The sequence below is a fragment of the Callospermophilus lateralis genome, chromosome 10 (assembly GCF_048772815.1).
Source record: "Callospermophilus lateralis isolate mCalLat2 chromosome 10, mCalLat2.hap1, whole genome shotgun sequence".
NCBI classification, from domain to species: domain Eukaryota; kingdom Metazoa; phylum Chordata; class Mammalia; order Rodentia; family Sciuridae; genus Callospermophilus; species Callospermophilus lateralis.
Window position 1 is genome coordinate 67,774,589 of NC_135314.1, and position 18,511 is coordinate 67,793,099.

The 18,511-nt window shown below is 42.0% G+C and overlaps 1 protein-coding gene across 1 annotated transcript; it reads left to right on the plus strand.

Annotated features, from left to right (window-relative positions):
• The first annotated feature begins 1,531 nt into the window (after positions 1–1,531).
• On the plus strand, positions 1,532–11,263 carry Dppa4 (developmental pluripotency associated 4). The gene is made up of 7 exons (XM_076868291.1): positions 1,532–1,612; positions 3,986–4,091; positions 5,107–5,267; positions 5,353–5,403; positions 6,497–6,797; positions 8,448–8,646; positions 11,135–11,263. The coding sequence occupies exons 1-7, from the start codon at positions 1,589–1,591 to the stop codon at positions 11,169–11,171; spliced, it is 879 nt and encodes a 292-aa protein (XP_076724406.1). The 5' UTR covers positions 1,532–1,588; the 3' UTR covers positions 11,172–11,263.
• The last annotated feature ends 7,248 nt before the right edge of the window (positions 11,264–18,511 follow it).

Here is an 18,511-nt window from a genome sequence, read left to right on the forward strand (position 1 = left end):
CAAAAATATGGGGGCAGGCTGCTGGCATGTAGCTAAGGGCTAGAGTGCCTCTGGGCTCCATTCCCAGTATCAAAACCAAAAACAAACAAACATACATACATACAAAAAAAAAATTACTGTAGGGTGTAGCACCTAGAAGATTCCCAGCTTTACTTTTTTCTCTTTGTTCTTTATTACTACAGATTAAATCCAAGGTCACTCTGTCACTGGATTATGCCCCTAGCTCCTCCTCACACCCACACCCTTTTTTTTTTTTTTTTTTTTTTTGCACTGGAGATTGACCCTTAACCCTTGAGGTGCTCTACCATTGAACTACCTCCCAGCCTCTTTTTATTTTTTGTATTTTGAGACAAGTTCTTTCCAAATTGCCTAGCTGGCCTCAAACTTGCCTCTCCCTTCCTCAGCTTCTTGAGTAGCTGGGATCACAGGCATGCAACACTCTGCCCAGCTTTGCATTTGTTTTGATTACATACATGCAAATCTGTAGATATGTATATTTTTAAAGCATATGAAAAAGCATTTGCTAATGCTATTAGCCATTGACACTATTGGCCATCTGTCCTCCTTACCAGAGTTAAACCCATGAGGCCAGTGTCTTTATTGGATTTTGTCCTGTTCTGTCTCCCATGCTAAACATAAAACAGCTCTCCGAACATATTTATTCAACTTGTGAGGAGATTCAACTATGAAGATTTTTTGAACTTAGGATAGACAGAACTTAGGTGTTAGAAGGATACCATAACAAAGTAGTAAACAGTTTTTCTTTGTTTCTTTTTTTGGTACTAGGAATTGAACCCAGGGCCACCCTTTAACACTGAGCTCCATCTCCAACCTTTTTTTCTTTTTCTTTCTTTTTTTTTTTTGTTTTTTGTTTTTAATTTTGAGACAGGATCTTGCTAAATTGCTGAGTCTTCCCAAGATTGCTGGGGTGAACCTGGAACTAATGATCATCTTGCCTCAGCCTCTTCGGTTGCTGGGATCACAGATATGCACTGCAGCACTCTACCAGTTTCTTTTTTTAAAGATTTTTTAAAATTTTTTTAGTTATAGATGGACATAATAACTTTATTTTATTTTTTTATTTTTATGTGGTGCTGAGGATCAAATCCAGTGCCTCACGTGTACTAGGCAAGTGCTCAGCCACTGAGCTACAACCCCATAAATTAGCAAGGCAATTTTAGCATTCAGAAATTGTGGGGGAACTGAGTGCAGTGGCCCATGTGTGAAATCCCAGCCGTTCTGGAGGATGAAACTGGAGAATCACAAGTTCAAGGCCATCCTCAGCAATTTAGTAAAGCCCTAAGCAATTTAGCAAGGCTTAGTCCCAAAATTAAAAAAAAAAAAGAAAAAGGTTGGGTAGGGTGGGGGGCTGAGGTTGTGGCTCAGTGGTAAAGTGCCTCTGGGTTCGATCTCCAGAACCAAAAAAAAAAAAAAAAAAAAATTGTGAGGGAGGGAGCAGAAGGGGAGGGGACAAGGAAGAGTGACTTTGGGTGACAGGAAGTAGGAGGAGACATTTCAGAGTGCTCTGGGGTCAGGGGCCATTTGGGAAGGAGAATTTTCTATCAATTTCAACTTTTTTACCCCAAGTATGGAGAATTCAGGAGACAAGGAGGTAAATACAACTTTGTAAGTTTGTTTTCTCTTCTTCTAGTATCATGTTTCTCCTTCTGAGCACACTTGATCTTTCTTTGGGGGATAAAGGAAAGGATTTAAAAATTTTCCTCTTTCTTTGTTGGGAAAAAAAAAAAACGTTCTTAGACACAGTCGCAGCCCAGTATATTTGAGTGAAAGAACAGCTAGGAAGTGACGCTCCCTGCTGTGATTGTGAAGAGGCTTTGTCTCGTCAGGAGAAGTTGAGAGTTACCACTGGGCCTGGAGGGAAAGGGTCACAGGAGAAAGGGGGCAGAGGTGGGGGAAGCTTTTAGGAAGAGGTCATAGAGCTGAGGCGGGGGGAAAAGAATGAAACCCCTTAATTCCATCTGACAGATGCTGGTCCTAAGCCATAGGAGCTGGGTCCCCTTTGCTCAGGGTCGAGAGACCTGAGGAATGACCAGAAACCAGACCCAGGAATGAGCATGCTTGAGGCCTCTTTCCTAGAAGCAGACTCTTTTTAACATTCTAAATTTTAAGATTTTTGTGAGGCCCCAAAGCAAGTACTTTGTGAAAGGTTTTTGCAAATGTTGATTTTGAATATGAATGTGAAAGTACTACGGAGTAGTAGTGCCAAACAAATGTTAATTTCTCCCTTTCTCCCACCCTGGAGGAAATTGGAAAGATTTTGGAGCACCCTTACCTGGGGTTTAATTATAATAATGTGCCCTTACCCAGTGTGTCCTTCCTCACCTTGACTTCAGCTTCTACATTTAAAAAGTAAATGGTTGTGAGGTTATTCTGTAGATTAAATGAATGAAAATAAGGACACGTCAAGCCTTATTCCTATATAAAATAGAAGCTCAGCCAGGCACAGGGAATCACACCTGTAATCCCAGCTACAGGGGTGGGGGATTGAAACCGGAGGCTCACAGGTTGGAGACCAGCTCCTGCTGGGAGACTTAGCTAAAGCCTGTCTCAAAATAAAATTCTAAAAGGGTCTGGGGATGTCGCTTGGTGGTAGAGTTCTTACCTAGCATGCTCAATGCCCTACAGTCGAAAAAGATAAAGGCCTAATACTTTAGCGTCTCTGTATTCAACAACTTACTCCCATTGCCCTTTGTTCTTTTTAACTCAGTCAAGATTTATTGAGTGCCTACAATAAAAGGGAAAGAAATTACACCCTTGTGGAGCTTACAATCAAATGAAGCCACAGGCATTAATCAGATCACAGGAGTACATATGAAATTCCAACTGACAAGTTGTGGGCATGAGGCAATATGTGGCAGATCTGATTGAAAGGACTAGAAAGGGTTCCCAGGTGAAATGACACTTAAAGTGAGCTTCTGAAAGGAGAGTAAGGATGTCAACAGAAGCCTGCTAGGGTCTGGGCTGAAATTTCATGACAGGCCTCAGTAATCGCTTAGGCAAAGAAAAGAATTTGCGTGATTGGAGGTTGAGGAATGGAGAGCAGCAACTTGGGACCAGGCTGAGATGGGAGAGAAGAAGCTGGCAGGTTATGTTCTTAATGCAAAAAGCAGTCACCCACCTAAGGGAAATGACGTTTTTTGCTAGCAGCCCTCTGGTTATATACGCGAAAATAATTTACTTGGAGTCAAGAATGAAGGAATGAGAGGGGAGACATTTTTGGGATGAGAGATGATGGATATAGTACAGGACACAAGGACTTCTTCTCCCAAGATAAACTATTTTTGTTTATTTGCTTGGTTGTTTTGTTGTTGTTGTTTTGTTTTGTTTTGTTTTTTTGTTTTATTTGGTTGGGTTTTTTTTTTCTTCAATATTTTTTAGTTGTCAATGGACCTTTATTTATTTATATGCGATGCTGAGAATCAAACCCAGTGCCTCACACATGCTAGCAAGTGCTGTACCACTGAGCCACAACCCCAGCCCTACTTCTTTGTTTATATCTATAACTCTATCTTGTTTATATCTATAACTCTACTTTCCTTGGGCTTTTTTCTTTTTTGGGGGGGGGTGGTCCTGGAGGTCGAACCCAAGGCCTCACATATGCTAGGCAAGCGCTCTACCACTGAGCTACATCCCCAGCCCCTCTATTTTGTACTTTCAAACTGACTTCCTCTCATTTCCCCTATAATTGCTTACCTAAATTGAAAATGAAACTGGATATTAAGGTGATAGCCAGAGAAGCCAGGAGCGGTGGCACGCACCTGCAATACAAGTTACTTGGGAGGCTGAAGCAGGAGGGTCACATGTTCAAGGTCAACCTAGGCAACTTAGTGAGACTCTGTCTCAAAAATATAAAAGGGCTGGGGATGTAGCTCAGTGGTAGAGCTCCCCTGGGTTTAATCATAGAGCAGGTAGGTGTGTGTGGGCTCACACATCAGAGGAACGACTGACCAGTCCTCTACCCCAGAGGAGCTACACAGAGAAGTCGAGGCAAGAAGAAAGAGGAGCTTCTAGTCAACCAAGCACTTCAACACAGGGGACAAAACGAAAAAAAAAAGTGCAAGATGACCAAGGTAAAAGATCTACAAATCCTCTAATCCCACTTCCTCAGGTTCAAGAAGCCTGAAGAATTGTTCTAAAGGCATTGTAAAAATAAGTGAGGACAATGCCTAAGCTTGATTAGGGGTGGAATGTAGGGTTGGTTATCATTGACATTAGAATAATTAGGTAAGACACCTACACTGTGCCTGACCAGTAATATATGCTCAGTAAACCCTAGTGACCATTAGTGCCATTCCAGTTTGTGTCTGTCCTGGAGGTGTATTCTGAGAACATTTATCGAATGGTGATTGTGAGTGAGGTACCATAGCAGCAGAATGAACAAAAACAGTAGAGCTAAGGAGTCAATAGGCACAGTAAGATCTGAGGGCTGCCCTGACTGGTGGGGGCGGTGGGGAGGCAGAATTATGGGGGTTAGTGGTGGTTTGTGTTGTATTGCCAGGTGTTTATTTTGTTCTATGGTAGAAGACAAGATATCACTAAGCCATATGTGGTGGTGCACAGCCATAATCCCAGCAGCTGGGGAGGCTGAGGGAAGAGGATTGTAGGTTCAAGGCCTGGCTCAGCAACTCAGCAAGGGCCTAAGCAACTTAGTGAGACTCTGTCTCAAAGTTAAAGAAAAAAAAAAAAAAGGCTGGTGATGTGGCTCAGCAGTTAAGTGACCCTGGGTTCAATCCCTAGTACAAAAAAAAAAAGAAATAAATAATGTCACTAAGTATTCACTGAGTGTTTATGATCCTAACTGGAATATTTCAGAGGTTCTCCCAGGATGGAAGTGCAGCCACCTGGATTCTATAGGACGGGCTCAAAAGGAACAGGTGCATATGAGTCATGAGTAGTGGGGAGTTTCAGTAGAACTATTAGGTTCTACTATTGAGGTTCTGCCCCTTGGAAGCTATGGAGCCATTAACAAGCCCTTTGACTGTATGATGGGGGATTGGACTATGAGAATTAAAAGTGATTATATTTTTTGAATGGGAAAGTGACATACAAGTTAGTTATTGCTAATGTTCTTCCATTTTCCTTCAGCGTCCTGTCCAAAGAAGAAATCAGAAGCTACTAACAGCCAAAAATGTCCCAAAAAGATATCAGTTCCTCCCCTACCCTTGGAACTGCCACCAATCAACTTTGTTCACCGAGATGTTTTGCGGGCCTGGTGCCAACAGTTACATTTGAGCAGCAAAGGCCAGGTGAGGGCTCTGGGTGGGAGACACCCTGCTGGGAGGAGAAATAGGAACCTTGTTTTCCTTAGTAACTCTTTTTCTCTTGTCTTAGAAATTAGACACATATAAGAGGCTCTGTGACAAGGCTTACCCACAGCAAAAGGTGAGTAACGTTTTCTTTTAAGGAAAATTAATAGTTTTTACCCTGGTAACCTACTTCTTCAGTAATAAGATTTTAGAGATCAGTTATGGTAGCTCTCGCCTGTAATCTCAGTGACTTGGAAGGCTGAGGGAAGAGATTTGCAAATTTGAGGCCAGCCCTATCCAAATGAGTGAGGCCCTCCCTGTCTCAAAATAAAAAATAAAAAAGAGCTGGGCTAGGCCAGGAGTAGTGGCGCTTACCCATAATCCCAGCAGCTCAGGGAGACTGAGGCAAGAAAATCATGAGTTCAAAGTCAACCTCAGCAAAAATGAGGCACTAAGCAATTCAGTGAGACTTTATCTCTAAATAAAATTAAAAATAGGGCTGGAGATATGGCTCAGTGGTTGAGTGCCCCTGAGTTCAATCCCCAGTATCCCTCCCACACCAAAAAAAAAAAAAAAGAAGAAGAAGAAGAAGAAGAGCTGAAGTATGGCTCAGAGGTAGAGCACCCCTGAGTTCAGTCCTCAATACCAGGTGTAGGGGTGAGTTGAGGAGCAATCTCAGCCCCTCTTTCTTGCTTCTCCCTGGTCATAAGAAAGAACAATGTCTTCCTGTCTCCACTTAACATCAACATGGTAAAAATTAATGAAAAATTATATTTTATTTTTTATTTATTTTTTGCTGCTGGAGATTGAACCAAAGGTCATTCTAACCTCTACGATTGAGCTACAGCTCTAGTCTCTTTTGTTTTAATTTATGAATATTAATAGTAAATGTTTATGGGGTCAAACATTGTTCATTGGGTATATATTGCAGAATGTCTAAATTGAGCTAATTAGCAAGCGCATTGCCTCACAAACTATTTTGGTTTGTTTATTGTTGGCTTGTTTTGGTACTGGGTACTGAATCTCTCAGGAATGCTTTACCACTGTTCTACATTCCACTTTTATTTTTGTTTTGAGACAGGGACTTGCTAAATTGCTGAGGCTGGCCTCAAACTTGCCATCCTCCTGCCTCAGCCTCCTGAGTAGCTGGGATTACAGGCATGCACCACTGCATTTTCATCTTTACTGTTATTGTTTTTGTTATTTCTAACATTTAGCTCTATTTGCAGAATATTCCTATCACAGCAAACGAAACCCGGATGTCAATTCGAAGTAATTTGAAGGCGGACAAAAGGAAAAAGCCCCTGGGAAGTTCTAAGAAAAGAACATGTTCTGTGGGTACTACTCCCCTTGAAGTGGTCCCTTCACCAGAGGAGTTGCCTGTCCTTGAGGAGCCCCCTGCTCTCTATGAAGAAGTTAGTACAAGTATGGTGATGACATCTGCCCCGGAGGAGGTGTTGGGCTCCTGGGATACAGATGCAGCCAGCGCCATGCAGGCGGAGACTGTGCAGTCCCCTCCAGAGACGCACGGTAAGCCCAATATGGAGAGCTTATTCTGACTCAATGAGGAGATAGGCTTAATTAGTAAAGTATATCTAAATCACCTCAAGGGCTGGTAATTCCTGGAGCCAGTGACAGCAATGTCTAACATCAACTGTTTGGCTGGGCACAGTGGCACACGCCAGTCATGTAGCCACTCAGAAGCCTGAGGCTGGAGGATTGCAAGTTCAAAGCCAGCCTGAGCAGCTTAATGAGACCCTGTCACAAAGAAAAATACAAAAAGAGTTGGGGATATAACTCAGCAGTAGAGCACCCCAGGGTTCAACCTCCAGTGTTAATCAATCAATTAAATAAAAAATAAGCCAGGTAAAGTGGCACACACCTACAGTCCCAGCTACTCAGGCAGGGGGATTACAAGTTCAAGGGCAGCCTGGGCATTTGGGTAAGTCAGGTCTCAAAAAGTGATTTTTTTAAGCTGGGCACGGCGACTCACACCTGTAATCCCAGCAACTCAGGAGGATCAAGAGTTCAAAGCCAGGGCTGGGGATGTGGCTCAAGTGGTAGCGTGCTCGCCTGGCATGCGTGCGGCCCGGGTTTGATCCTCAGCACCACATACAAACAAAGATGTTGTGTCCGCTGAAAACTAAAAAAATAAATATAAAAAAAATTCTCTCTCTCAATAAAAAAAATATATATATATATATATATTTCAAAGCCAGCCTCAGCAAAAGCTAGGCTCTAAGCAACTCAGGGAGACCCTGTTTCTAAATAAAATACAAAATAGGGCTGGGGATGTGGCTCAATGTTTGAGTGGCCCTGGTACCTCCTCCCCCCAAAAAAAATGATTATTTAAAAATTAATAAATAAAAAAGGCTGGGCATGTAGCTCAGTGGTAAAGCACCCCTGAGTTCAATCCTCAGTAATAAATAAATAGGTAAATGAATAAATAAATAAATAAATAAAAGAAAAAGGACTGAGAATGTATTTAGTGGTAGAGTGCTTGCCTACCATATACAAGGTCCTGGGTTCAATCCCCAGGAACACACTAACACAAAAATTAATTAATTAATTAATTAATTAAAAATCAACTATATGGATTTGAGCTCTGGATCTCCTGGCATCTGCTGAGTGACATAACAGTCCCCAATTTTCTTGTCATAAAGTAAATTAATAATACAAAATACAAAAATAATTATCTAAGTATTATAAGAAATGCAATGAAAGTTGAGACCCCTGAAGCTATTTCATGGTGACCTTGAAGTGTTTTGTTTGCTTTGTGTTTTGTTTTTTCTCAGTGCTGAGGATTGAGTTCAGAGGTGCCCTACACTGATCATTCTTTATTTTTAGTTTTTTTATTTTGAGACAGGGTGACAGGGTCCCACTAAGTTATACAGACTAGCCTCAAATTTGTGATCCTCCTGCTTCAGCCTCCCAGGTAGCTCAGGTTACAGGTGTGTGCCACCACACCTAGCCAGGCCTTTAATTTTGAACCTGAACTGTCTTTTCATACTTTCCTAAAGGGCAACAGAGTAGAATAGAGGTGAAGTTAGGATTCCAGAGTCCATTTCTTGGGGCTAGCATTTGAATACGATAGTTGAATTAAGAGTGACAGGCTATGGTCAGTCTGAACATGAGCACGTGGTCCTGGTATACTCATAGAAAATCTCGTTTCTTCCTCAGGTGTCAGGTGGTGTGTGGTCCATGGCAGAAGTCTCCCTGCAGACAAAAGTGGTTGGGTTCAGCTGCAGTTTCACGCTGGACAAGCCTGGGTACCTGAAAAGAAAAAAGGGAAAGTGAGCGCACTGTTCTTACTCCCCTCTTGCAGTTTTCCACCCCAACACCTGGAGGACAACCTGCTGTGCCCCAAGTGTGTTAAGAGGTAACCACCGGGTCCATGTCTATAAACTCAAAGTGGGCACCTGGTTTGGGGTTGAGGAAGAGGAAGGATACTCATTTATCTTCATAGCTGTTTATTTCAAGCACAAGTTATCAGTAAGGAGTTTTGAGAAAAGCTTAATGCATTTATTTATTTATTGCAGTACTGAAGATCCAAATCAAGGCCTCACATGCTAGGCATCTCTCTATCACTGAGTTATATCCTAGTCCTAGAGGATGAACTGTTTCAACAGTACTGGGAATTAAACCCAGGGTGCTCTATCATTGAGCAATACTCCAGCCTTTTTACTTTTTACTGTGAATCAAGGTTTCACTAAGTTGTCAGGGCAATCCTGAAACTTATGATCCTGCCTTAGCTTCCTAAGTAGCTGGATTATAGGCATGTGCCACTGCATCTGGCTAAGAGATTTCTCTTTCTCTGACTCTCTCCTTTTTTTTTTTTTTTTTTTTTTTTTTTCCTGGTACTGGGAATGAACCCAGAGCACTTTACCACTGAGCCACATCACCAGCCCTTTTTACTTTTTTTTTTTTTTTTTTTTTTTTTAAGAGAGAGAGAATTTTTAGTATTTAGTTTTTAGTTTTTGGTGGACACAACATCTTTGTTTGTATGTGGTGCTGAGGATCAAACCCAGGCCACAAGCATGCCAGGCGAGCGCGCTACCACTTGAGCCACATCCCCAGCCCCACTTTTTACTTTTTTGAGAGATAAGTTCTCGCTAAGTTGTTGAGGGTTTTGCTAAGCTTAGACAAATTACAAGTTGCAAGTAGTTCAGTATGACTACAATGTGGTGAAATAGGGTGCACAAAAGGCCACAATTGTCTCAATTAATGCCTATCTGAAGCTATTGTAGAAATTACTTCAGTGAGGGGCTGGGATTGTGGCTCAAGGTAGAGTGCTCGCCTAGCGCTGGTGGGACTGGGGTTCGATCCTCTCCGCACCACATAAAAAGTAAAATATAAAAAGGCATTGTGTTGTGTCCATCTACACCTAAAAAAAAAATAAATATTTAAAAAAAAAAAGAAAAAGAAAAAGAAATTACTTCAGTGAGTAGGATTAGTTTGGGTAAAGTCTTAACTCAAATAGAGCATTATACATTTTAAGTTTGATATCTAATATTGGAGGTTCAGAGTTTACCTTTACCCAGCAGCTAACCTGGAATTCTTTTGAAAGGTGTCTTTTAGGGCTGGGGATGTGGCTCAAGAGGTAGTGCGCTCGCCTGGCATGCGTGCGGCCCAGGTTCGATCCTCAACACCACATACAAACAAAGATGTTGTGTCCCCCGAAAACTAAAAAAAAAATAAATATTTAAAAAAAAAAAAAAAAGAAAGGTGTCTTTTGTTATATTATGTGATCATCAGACTATCTTCACAATCAACTTTGGAAGCACGATCGTTAAGAAAACAGCAGGAAGACCACCAAGGGTTTTTCTCTGTAGCTTAAGTTCTAAACCAAATTGAAATCAATTTGGTTTAGAACTTAAACAAAATGATTTGACCAAAGAGGAATAGACCTGGGGAAAAGGGCTTGATAAATTGGATGATCTTTGTATAAAGTATACCAACTAACCTATGGCTTCTAGATAAGTAGATAAGAAGATAAGGGTATGTTACTCAGTGGTAGGGTGCTTGTCTAGAGTGTGCAAGGCCTTGGATTCAATCCTCACCACTGTAAACAAACAAGCCAGCAAACAAAAACAGCCACCAAATTTGACAAATCTCAGTAGTTGAGAGGAAAACTATTTTGAAGCAGCAGCAGGATTGTTCCAAAGATGAGCACATGAGAAGTCTTGGATTGCAGTCATCTGTAACAATAATCATTTCAACAATTTTATACTTGCCACTTAACTTTTCTAAGCCTCAGTTTATCCAGCAAAGGGCAACTAAACCATTTGTTTGTTTGACTTTTTTTTTTTTTTTTTTTTTTTTCTTTTTTCATTTTTGGTACTGGAGACTACATTAAACCCAGGAGTGTATAACCACTAAACTACATCCCGGGCCCTTTTCACCTTTTCTTACTTACTAAGTTGGTTAGGACCTCACTAAATTTGCTGAGGCTGGCCTCAAACTTGTGATCTTCCTGCCTCAGCCTTACCAGCTTCTGGGATTACAGGCATGCACCACCACATCCCATAATTTTTCTTATTTTTTATTTTGAGAAAGGATGCTGCCAAGTTGCTGAGGCTGGCTTTGAGCTTGTGATGCTCTTGCCTCACCCTCCAGAATCACTGGATTACAGGTGTGCTCCATCACATCCTTGTTTGTTTTTGACTCTTTGCTCTGTCATTTTGTGGTGATGGGATTGAACCCAGGACCTCACACAATCTAGGCAAGGGCTCTAGCACCGAGCCACAGCCACAGTCCTAAGGATAATTTCACTGGCATTTCAATGGTGGGTTTCTATTTTAAAGGATAAAACTTGATAATTTTTGTTTTCCCTGTTACTAAAACCAAACATTTCATTTGTTTTATAGGAACAAGACTTTAATTAATAGTCTCCGGTGGGTATAGAATACCAAGATAAAAGAACTGTCTATGGTTTTCTCATCCCCTTCTGATGTCACCTGCTGTTCTTGTGATGTGGCAAGCTATGACTGAGACTGATGGAAATCCAAAAGCCTATGTATGTCCTCAGATGGCCACCTTACCAAGAAATCACTGGAACATGTCAGATGGCAGTGGCATATGCCTATAATCCCAGCAATTTAGGAAACTGAGGCCGAAGGATCACGAGTTCCAGGCAGCTTGGGCAATTTAGTCATAAAATGAAAAGGACTGGGGATGTAGCAAGAAGCTCATGGGTTCAATCCCAGCACCAAACAAAAACCAAAACAAAAGGAAAAAAAGAACCAAACTGTCGACCTTGTTTCACATTCCTTTAACCAAAAGGAGCCTCATAGAGGAGCCAGTGAGACCACCAAAACCTTCAACAGGCTGGGCAACAAGTACACACTTGTCATCCTAGCTACTTGGGAAGCGGAGGCAGGAGGATCCCAAGTTTGAGGCCAGCCTTGGCAATTTAGTGAGATGCTATATCAAAATCAGAAACAAAAAGGGTTGCAGATGTAGTTCAGTGATAGAGCAGCCCTGGGTTCAATCCCCAGTACCAAAAAAGAAAGAAAGAAAAAACCTTCAATGGGGTCCCCGAGTTCATTGTGTGGCTGCTGACACCCAGCCCCAGCGGTGAACACCAGAATTCATGCCCTGTGTGTCTGAGTGCAGGGCTGAAGGGTTGGTCTCCTGGGCTGTCAGCTGTCCTATTAGCAACACAAAGGGCCCAGCTCTGAAGCTGCAGGTGCAGCCCACCTAGCCTGGAGCCTGGGACACACTCTCCCACTGACTCCTCCCCCAGTTGAGGCACATTGTTCATGTTAGCATGGTATATGCATCTGGTTTCTAAATTTTATTGTTTCCATTTTATAGGGTTGGTTTTTGTTTGGGGGAGGTACTAGGGATTGAACCCTGGGTTAGTTGTTTTTTGGGGGCGGGGTACTAGGGATAGAACACAGGAATGCATTTCCACTGAGCTACACCCTTATACATTTTTATTTTTTGTTTTGAGACAGTCTCGCTAAATTGCTAAAGCTGGCCTTGAACTTGCCATCCTCCCTCAACCTTCTGATTCACTGGGATTGTGGGTGTACCTCCTCTTCCATTCTTTCATACTCCCTTTTGAGGAATGAGCTAATGCCTAGAATAGACTGAAGCCAAGGGGTAGAAGAACCCTTCAACAGCTGGCAGAGCCAGGACAAAACTGATCAGCCAGGATAGCCATCTGGTTCCAGCTTTCATGGACTTATTTCATAGATTACGCAACATGGTGGGAGTAAACACTAGCCACTGGGTGTCTTTGGTGCTGGGCATAAAAAATCATTCCTGGACTGGGAATGTGCCTCAAGTGGTGGTGCGCTTGCCTGGCATGCGTGTGGCCCGGGTTTGATCCTCAGCACCACATACAAACAAAGATGTTGTGCCCGCCAAAAACTAAAAAAAAAAATAAATATTAAAAAATTCTCTCTTAAAATAAATAAATAAATAAATGGAAGTTTGCATTTTAAAAAATTAAAAAAAAAAAGATCATTCCTTACAAATGTTAAAATGAGGTCTTTCCTTGGCTCCCGGGGATGGTGGATTATTATTATTTGTGCTCCTCCAACTCCCGCTCTCTTCCCCTAATGCTTTGAAAGAAAGGGAGACCAACACCTGGAGCTGCCCACTCCATGTGCCTCAGATGAATTCTGCAGCAGAGGTGGGACCTACCATCCTCTTGCTGTTTAGGGGTAGCCAAGGGAAGAGATTTGCACTCCAGTTCCCAGCCTTGCAGATAGGTCTGTGCCCATAGTATGTGGTGTGAACCAGGTGTGAAGTACAACAGGAATGGTGGTGTACGAAATCAAGAACCGGCCTTCCAAATTTCTCTTGGCTCCAAAGGGACACAGAAGATTCCAAGAGTAGGTGCTGAAGTCCAAAGGGCCTGCCAAGCCTGAGCTGACTGACAGAGGGAGATGGGTCTGCAGAAAGACAGCCAGTGAACTCCTTGACAGAATCATAGCAGATGTCAGCACATCTCCAAGCATCTCCAGTCCATGAGGAGAGCCAGGGAGGGAAAAGCAGATGGGGAGATTTTTAAAACCCAATTCACTAAAAAAATTGAAGTTATATTTCCTAAAAATGCACCAAGTTTCTACATTTTAGCAAAGATGGGGCTTACAGACATCATTGAAATTTTTTATGTCCATCTTAGGCAAATTTAGCACCACCAGAAATGGTGAAAACTGAAATGTATCATCTGGTATCATACAATGGACAGCACACAGTATTACTAATATATTTGCTGATAGGATTTATGGAAATCTCATCATGAAGAAATAATTGTCCTGATTATATCTGTTGTTTCAGTATAATAATTAGAGTGAGCTTAATACTCTTGGGCTCCCTGTTTTCTGTTTCCAACACTTTTAAATAAACAAATTTCTCTCATATAAAGTAAATTAATAATTGTATTCCACCATTAATACAGTTTGTATATATCTCCCTTCACTGAATACGGAATAAATATTGCATGATACTATAGCAATTTTTTTTTTTAATTTTGTTCTTTTTTCCAACTTTTCTTCCCTGCAAACTCAGGGTAGAAACTAAATTTCTTTGTTGTGATAACTAGTGTGGTTATGCAGAATATAGGTATATAATATGCAGAGAGAATTTTGCAAAAAACATTAAAAATTAATGAGATATAGAATATATACAGGTACACCAACTTTTTTTTTTTTTTTTTTTTTTTTTTTTTTTTTTTTGTACCGTGAATTGAACTCACAGGCACTCAACCACTGAGACACATCCCCAGTCCTATTTTGTATTTTATTTTAGAGACAGGGTCTCACTGAATTGCTTAGTGCCTTGCAGAGGCTGGCTTTGAACTCGCCATCCTGTCTCAGCCTCCCAAGCCTCTGGCATTACAGGTGTGCACCACTGCGCCGAGCAGGTACACAAACTTTTAAGTTTGAAAAGTAACCGAAACTTGGGAAAAGAGACAGACACTAGGACACAGGCGTGTAGTCCCAGGGACTCTGGAGGCTGAGGCAGAAGTCTTAGAAGTTTCAGGCCAGCCTCAGCCACTTAGTGAGACTCCGCCTCAGAACAAAAAGGGTTGGGGATGGGCGCGGTGGCCCACACCTGTAATCCCAACGGTTTGGGAGGCTGAGACCAGAAGATGGCGAGTTCAAAGCCAGCCTCAGCAAGGCACTAAGCAACTCTGTTTCCCGGTACCAAAAAGGGGGGCAGGGGCGGGGATATAACTCAGTGGTGGAGCACTCCAGGGTTCACCCTTGGGAAAATACTCATTTGTATATATGAAAAGATCTTTAGAAATACAAATCAGCTCACCACATTCTTCTCATTAAACCCTCCCAAAGATCACATTTCATTCAGAAAAAACCTGTCCTTGTAATGACCTCCCATACCTTATCTATCTTTTGTCCTCTTTATCTCTTGCCTCACCTCCAACCACCCTGCCCTTCCTGTTTCTTAAGCAGCCAAATATTATCTCACTTTAGGGTCTTATCTTTGGTTGGAATGATCATTCTCCCAATGTTTCCGTGGTAAACTATTTTTTTTTCTTTTTTAAAGAGAGAGTGAGAGAGGTGAGAGAGAGAGAATTTTTAATATTTATTTTCTAGTTCTCGGCAGACACAGCATCTTTGTTGGTATGTGGTGCTGAGGATCGAACCCGGGCCGCCCGCATGCCAGGCGAGCACGCCACCGCTTGAGCCACATCCCCAGCCCGGTAAACTATTTTTTTAAGTCTCTCTTAATGTCACTTTATCAAAGAGGCAAACTCTGAACCCCTTTTGAAATCACAAGCTGTTTCTCAACCCCTACATGTACCATTTAGCCCCTTTGTATACTGCCTATAGCTTTCTATTTTTCTATGACATTAATCTCCTTTAACATAATCCATAATTTGATATTTTCGTTTGTCTTCCTCTAATAGTATCCTTTTTTGTTTGTTTGGTTTGGTTCGATTTGATTTGGTACTGGGGATTGAACTCCAAGGGTTCTCTACTACCAAGCTACATCCCTAGGCCTTTGCATTTCTTGTTTTAAGTTGTCCTGGCTGAGGGCTGGGGGTTGTGGCTCAGTGGCAGAGCGCTTACTTAGCATGTGTGAGGCACTGGGTTTGATCCTCAGCACCACATAAAATAAATAAATAAAATAAAGGTATTGTGTCCATCTATAACTAAAAAATATAAAAAAAAAAAAAACAAAAAACAGCTGTCCTGGCTGAATTCAAGCTTACAATGTTCCTGCCTCAACCTCCAGAGTCACTGGAATTACGGGCATGTGCTACCGTACCTGGCTTCCTCTAATAGTATGAAGATTTACTGTGTCTTATGCAGTTAGATGTACAATCTTTTGGTCTTTCGTTTTTGAACCTGTTCTTTTCCCATCACTGGGAGGAATTATAATTTTGCAGGAAAGTGTTAATGTGTTCAGAAGAGGAGTGCGACCACCTGAGTATCCCATTTCTCTTTATTTACTTCAAAGCATGCAGGTAAAGGACATTGTGTCTTTTTGTGATCTACTACAGGGGAAGTAACTGATCTCAACTTTATTTTTAAATTTTATTTATAGGTCTTGCAGTGCCGGGGTTTGAACCCAGGGCTTCACACACCGAGCTACATCCCTAGCTCCAATATGGTCCCAACTTTAAAATCACCACTGCGAGTTCATGCTCAGGCTATAACTCTTACCAACTACTCCCAACCAGCAAGAGCTGCAGGGATTCTGTGCCTGGGTCATTTTTACAGTTTAGACTCCAGGACTCCTCATCAGCCCTGCTGACACTGTCAGAACTGCACTGACACTTGGGATGCCTCCTTTCCAAACTCCCTTCCCTCCTTCACAGGGTCTCATGGTCTCCCCGTCTCAGGGTCTCCCAGCCTTCCCTGGCCTCTAATTTTTCTTAACTGTTTTCTACAATAAATCTGACATCTTGCCATCTGCTTCTTGGAGGACTCAAACAAATCTATGTTGTTCCAAAAATGGTCACAGGAAAAGGTTATCAGATGGGACTCTGAACTCTCTTACTTGCCTGCCACTGCACACGGGAGGACACCATTCTGAATACTGTGTGGGACATGGATACCTGGCAAATGATGGTGGTCCAACTGCTGAAGACTTCACTGGGAATGACTTGGAAAATGTCCTGGTGGAAAAGAAAGCCTTTGAAAGTGCAATGATTCAGACATTTGAAAAATGTAAGCATGAAAGTGTCTATGAAAGCCCAGTGCACTGGCATGTGGCCTCTAATCCCAGCAACTCAAGAGGCTGAGACAGGAGGATCTTAAGTTTTTGGCCAGCCTCAGCAATTTAGGGAGGCCCTAAGCAACTTAGCAAGAACCTGTCTCAAAAAAACAAACAAACAAACAACAACAACAAAAAAAAAAAACGAAGGCAAGCTCCTATGGAGCAGAAGAGCAAAAGCTCGCTTGATCTTGATTTTCAAAATAAAAATAATAAAATTAAAAGGGCTGGAGAGGGCTGAAGTTATAGCTCAGTGGTAGAGTGCTTGCCTAGCACACGTAAGGCACTGGGTTCAAACCTCAGCACCACATAAACAAATAAAAACATAAAGGTATTGTGTCCATCTACAACTCATATTTTTTAAAAGGGGGGCGGGTTGGGGATATGACTCAGTGGTTAAGCACTGGGGAGGGGAGGGGAAGCAGCATATGTTGTAATCCCAGCAGCTTTGGAGGCTGAGGCAGGAGGATATTGAGTTCAAAGCCAGCCTCAGCAAAAGCAAGGCACTAAGCACCTCAGTGAGACCCTGTCTCTAAATAAAATACAAAATAGGACTGGGGTTGTGGCTCAGTGATGGAGTGCCACTGAGTTCAATCCCTGGAACCAAAAAAAAAAAAAAGCTAGAGGGAGGGAGAAAGAAAATTCCATTTAAAAAAAAAAAATTAGTTGTAGAAGGACACAATATCTTTATTTATTTATTTCTATGTGGTGCTGAGGATTGAACCCAGTGGGAGGCAAGTGCTTTACCACTGAGCCACAGCCACAGCCCAAGAAAATTCCATTTTGAGGGGTTGCTGAGTTACTTTTACTTCAAAACAGAAACCCAAGAGTTATGGCTGTTTAAACTGGTGAAGGAAAGAATCAAGTGTTCTGGATTTTTTTTTTCGTTTTGTTTTGTTTGTTTCCAGGGATTGAACCCAAGGTGCTTAACCACTGAGCAACATCCTCAGCTTTTTAAATTTAATTTTTTATTTTGCAACAGGGTCCTCCTAGGTTGCTTATAGGCTCCTCACTAGGTTGAACCTAGCTTACTAGTTTCCTTCTCTTGCTCAGCTGTAGTGATTGTGGGCTTTTTTCAACTACAGATGCCTATATGGCACATGACATAAATTTACTAAGACTGTAGTCAAAAAGGCCATGTTATGGAGGCTTCTTTCTAAAAGTGGTCAGTGAAATAGAATCACTGGAAAGCCCTGTGAAGTTGTAGCAAGGATTCAGACTGGTGGGTGGGGAAGAGGTCATTTCATGCCAGGAAGGAAACCCTCTTTTTCTCTTTTCTTTTTGTTGTTGCTGGGGTTGCATGTCTAGTGACTTCTATGTTTTCATCAAAGGCAGATCTGCTACGCTAAAGTCAACAATCTGGGTGGGGAAATTTGAAACCCTAAAATATAGGGCAAGGACATTTGGATGGTTGTCCCTGAGAGTGTTGGCTCTGCAGACCACTATGAAGTCCCAGAGCTTGCAGCAGTGGTCTGCATTTCCCTAGGAAGAACTGGCATTATTCTCGTGCTGGAAGATGCTGTACACTCCCCTCCTCCTCAAGGCAACAGATGCTGCTTTCCAAAGCTCCTTCCAATTCCATTTCCAGTACTAGGCCTATCACCTACAATTAAATTTCAGCAAAGCCCATCTGAGGAAGTTCTGAGCTGGCAAGAGTGGAAAGAGAATATACGCCAAAGGAATGGCAGATATTAGCAGTATTGGCAGGAGTTAGGAGAGAATCTTCCATAGATTTCTTTTCTTTTCTTTTTTTGGTGCCAGAGATTGAACTCAAAGGCTCTTCACCACAGAGCCACATCCCAGTCCTTTCTATTTCTTATTTTGAGACAAGGTCTCACTAGGTTGCTTACAGCCTCCCTAAATTGCTCAGTGGTAAGGCTGGCTTCAAACCTGCAATCCTCCTGCCTCAGGCTCCAGACTCACTTGCAATTCAGGCATGAGCCACCTTGCCCAGCCTTCCCCATAGATTTTGAGAGCAATTGATCTAAGGAGTTGGAACATAATACTCAATAAGCAAGAATTCATCACCTTAGGGATATACTCTC

What these genes read in the sequence shown, in the direction of transcription:
- Dppa4 (XM_076868291.1), top strand. Translation starts at nt 1,589, where the DNA reads ATGGAGAATTCAGGAGACAAGGAG. An exon ending in AAAAGTGCAAGATGACCAAG is followed by an intron (nt 4,092 to 5,106) that starts GTAAAAGATCTA and finishes ATTTTCCTTCAG; the next exon opens with CGTCCTGTCCAAAGAAGAAA. An exon ending in TGCCCCAAGTGTGTTAAGAG is followed by an intron (nt 8,647 to 11,134) that starts GTAACCACCGGG and finishes TTTGTTTTATAG; the next exon opens with GAACAAGACTTTAATTAATA.